General features: G+C 38.9%; 1 protein-coding gene across 1 annotated transcript in view; it reads left to right on the top strand.

Moving 5' to 3' along the window:
* ATM (ATM serine/threonine kinase) overlaps positions 1-1,701 on the top strand; it is a 178,344-nt gene that overhangs the window by 95,543 nt on the left and 81,100 nt on the right. The window contains exon 27 of the mRNA XM_011984759.1: positions 259-458. Coding sequence (XP_011840149.1) covers positions 259-458 — 200 coding nt within the window. The remainder of the gene's footprint in view (positions 1-258; positions 459-1,701) is intronic.

Here is a 1,701-nt window from a genome sequence, read left to right as displayed (position 1 = left end):
TATTTACTTTTTCATAGGAATATACTATTTAATTATAGTTTACTTTCTGAAAATTAAATAAATTGGCAATAGTTGAAGATAGTAATTTTCTTAATGTAACATTTTGCACTTGGTATCGAACCCAAATCTAAATTCTGTTAGTTATTTTAAATATAAAATGTGTATGTATTTAAATATTTGAAGAAAAAATATAAAATGTATTTATTGTAGCCGAGTATCTAATTAAACAAGTTTTTACTAAATCTATTTATTTTCTAGGATTCCTATCAGAAAATTCTTCTTGCCATATGTGAGCAAGCAGCTGAAACAAATAATGTTTATAAGAAGCACAGAATTCTTAAAATATACCACCTGTTCGTTAGTTTATTACTGAAAGATATAAAAAGTGGCTTAGGAGGAGCTTGGGCGTTTGTTCTTCGAGATGTTATTTATACTTTGATTCACTATATCAACCAAAGGTAAGTAACATATTCGGACCAATATATAAGCAGTCTTTCTATCCTCCTCTTCCTGTTTTTTTTTGCTTTGTTTTGTTTTGAGACAAAGACTCACTCTGTTCGCCCAGGCTGGGTGCAATCATGGCTCACTGCATCCTCAACCTCCTGGGTTCAGATTATCCTTCCTCCTCAGCTTCCTGAGTAGCTGGGACTACAGGAGCATACCACCATGCCCGATTAATTTTTTGTGTGTTTTGTAGAGGTGGGGTTTCACCATATTGCCCAGGGTGGTCTCAAACTGCTGTGCTCAAGTGAACTGTCAGCTTCAGCCTCCCAACATGCTGGGATTACAGGCATGAGCTACTATGCCCAGCCTATCCTGTTCCTTTAATTGAAAGTTTATATGCTTCTAAGAGGTAGATACCAGAGTGTTGCTTTCTGAATTTTGCTTTTTAAGATGTCTATTATATTTACCTATTAGTTTTTAAAAATTGCACTACTTGCCTGGGAAACATAGCAGACCTCGTTTCTACTAAACATTTTTTAAAAAAGAAAATTAGTACTAGGTGTGGTAGCTCACACCCATAATCCCAGCACTTTGGGAGGTTGGGATAGGTGGATTGCTTGAGCCCAGGAGTTAGAGACCAGTCAGGGCAACATGATGTGAAACCCCATCTCTACAAAAAATTTTTTAAAAAATTAGCCAGGGATTGTGGCACGTACCTGTAGTCTCAGCTACTCTGGAGCCTGAGGTGGGAGGATTGCTTGAGCTTGGGAGGCAGAGGTTGCAGGTTACAGTGAGCAAAGATTGTGCCACTACACTCCAGCCTGGGAGACAGAGTGAGACTCTTGTTTCAAAAAGAAAAAGAAAGAAAATTATCCGGGTATGATCATATGCGCCTATAGTTCTAGCTACTTAGGAGGCTGAAGTAGGAGGATGGCTTGAGTTCATGAGCTTGAGGCTGCCAGTGAGCCTTGATTGCACCACTGCATTCCTGCCTGGGCAACAGATTGAGACTTTCATTCAATAAGAAAAAAAAAAAAAAAAAAGGGCTACTTCTCCAATTCTAGAAATCTTAAGCAGGATCTTCAACATTTTAATACTAATATTCTAGCTATCGATGGCCTCAAATAAACGTTACTATAGAATTGGGGTTATTCAGCTGGGCGCAGTGGCTCACACCTATAATCCCAGCACTTTGGGAGGCCGAGGCGGGTGGATCACGAGGTCAGGAGATCGAGACCATCCTGGCTAACACAGTGA

The sequence above is a fragment of the Mandrillus leucophaeus genome, unplaced genomic scaffold (assembly GCF_000951045.1).
Source record: "Mandrillus leucophaeus isolate KB7577 unplaced genomic scaffold, Mleu.le_1.0 Scaffold273, whole genome shotgun sequence".
NCBI lineage: Eukaryota > Metazoa > Chordata > Mammalia > Primates > Cercopithecidae > Mandrillus > Mandrillus leucophaeus.
The sequence above is the reverse complement of the archived record's forward strand: the minus strand, read 5'-3'. Positions and strand labels throughout refer to the sequence as shown.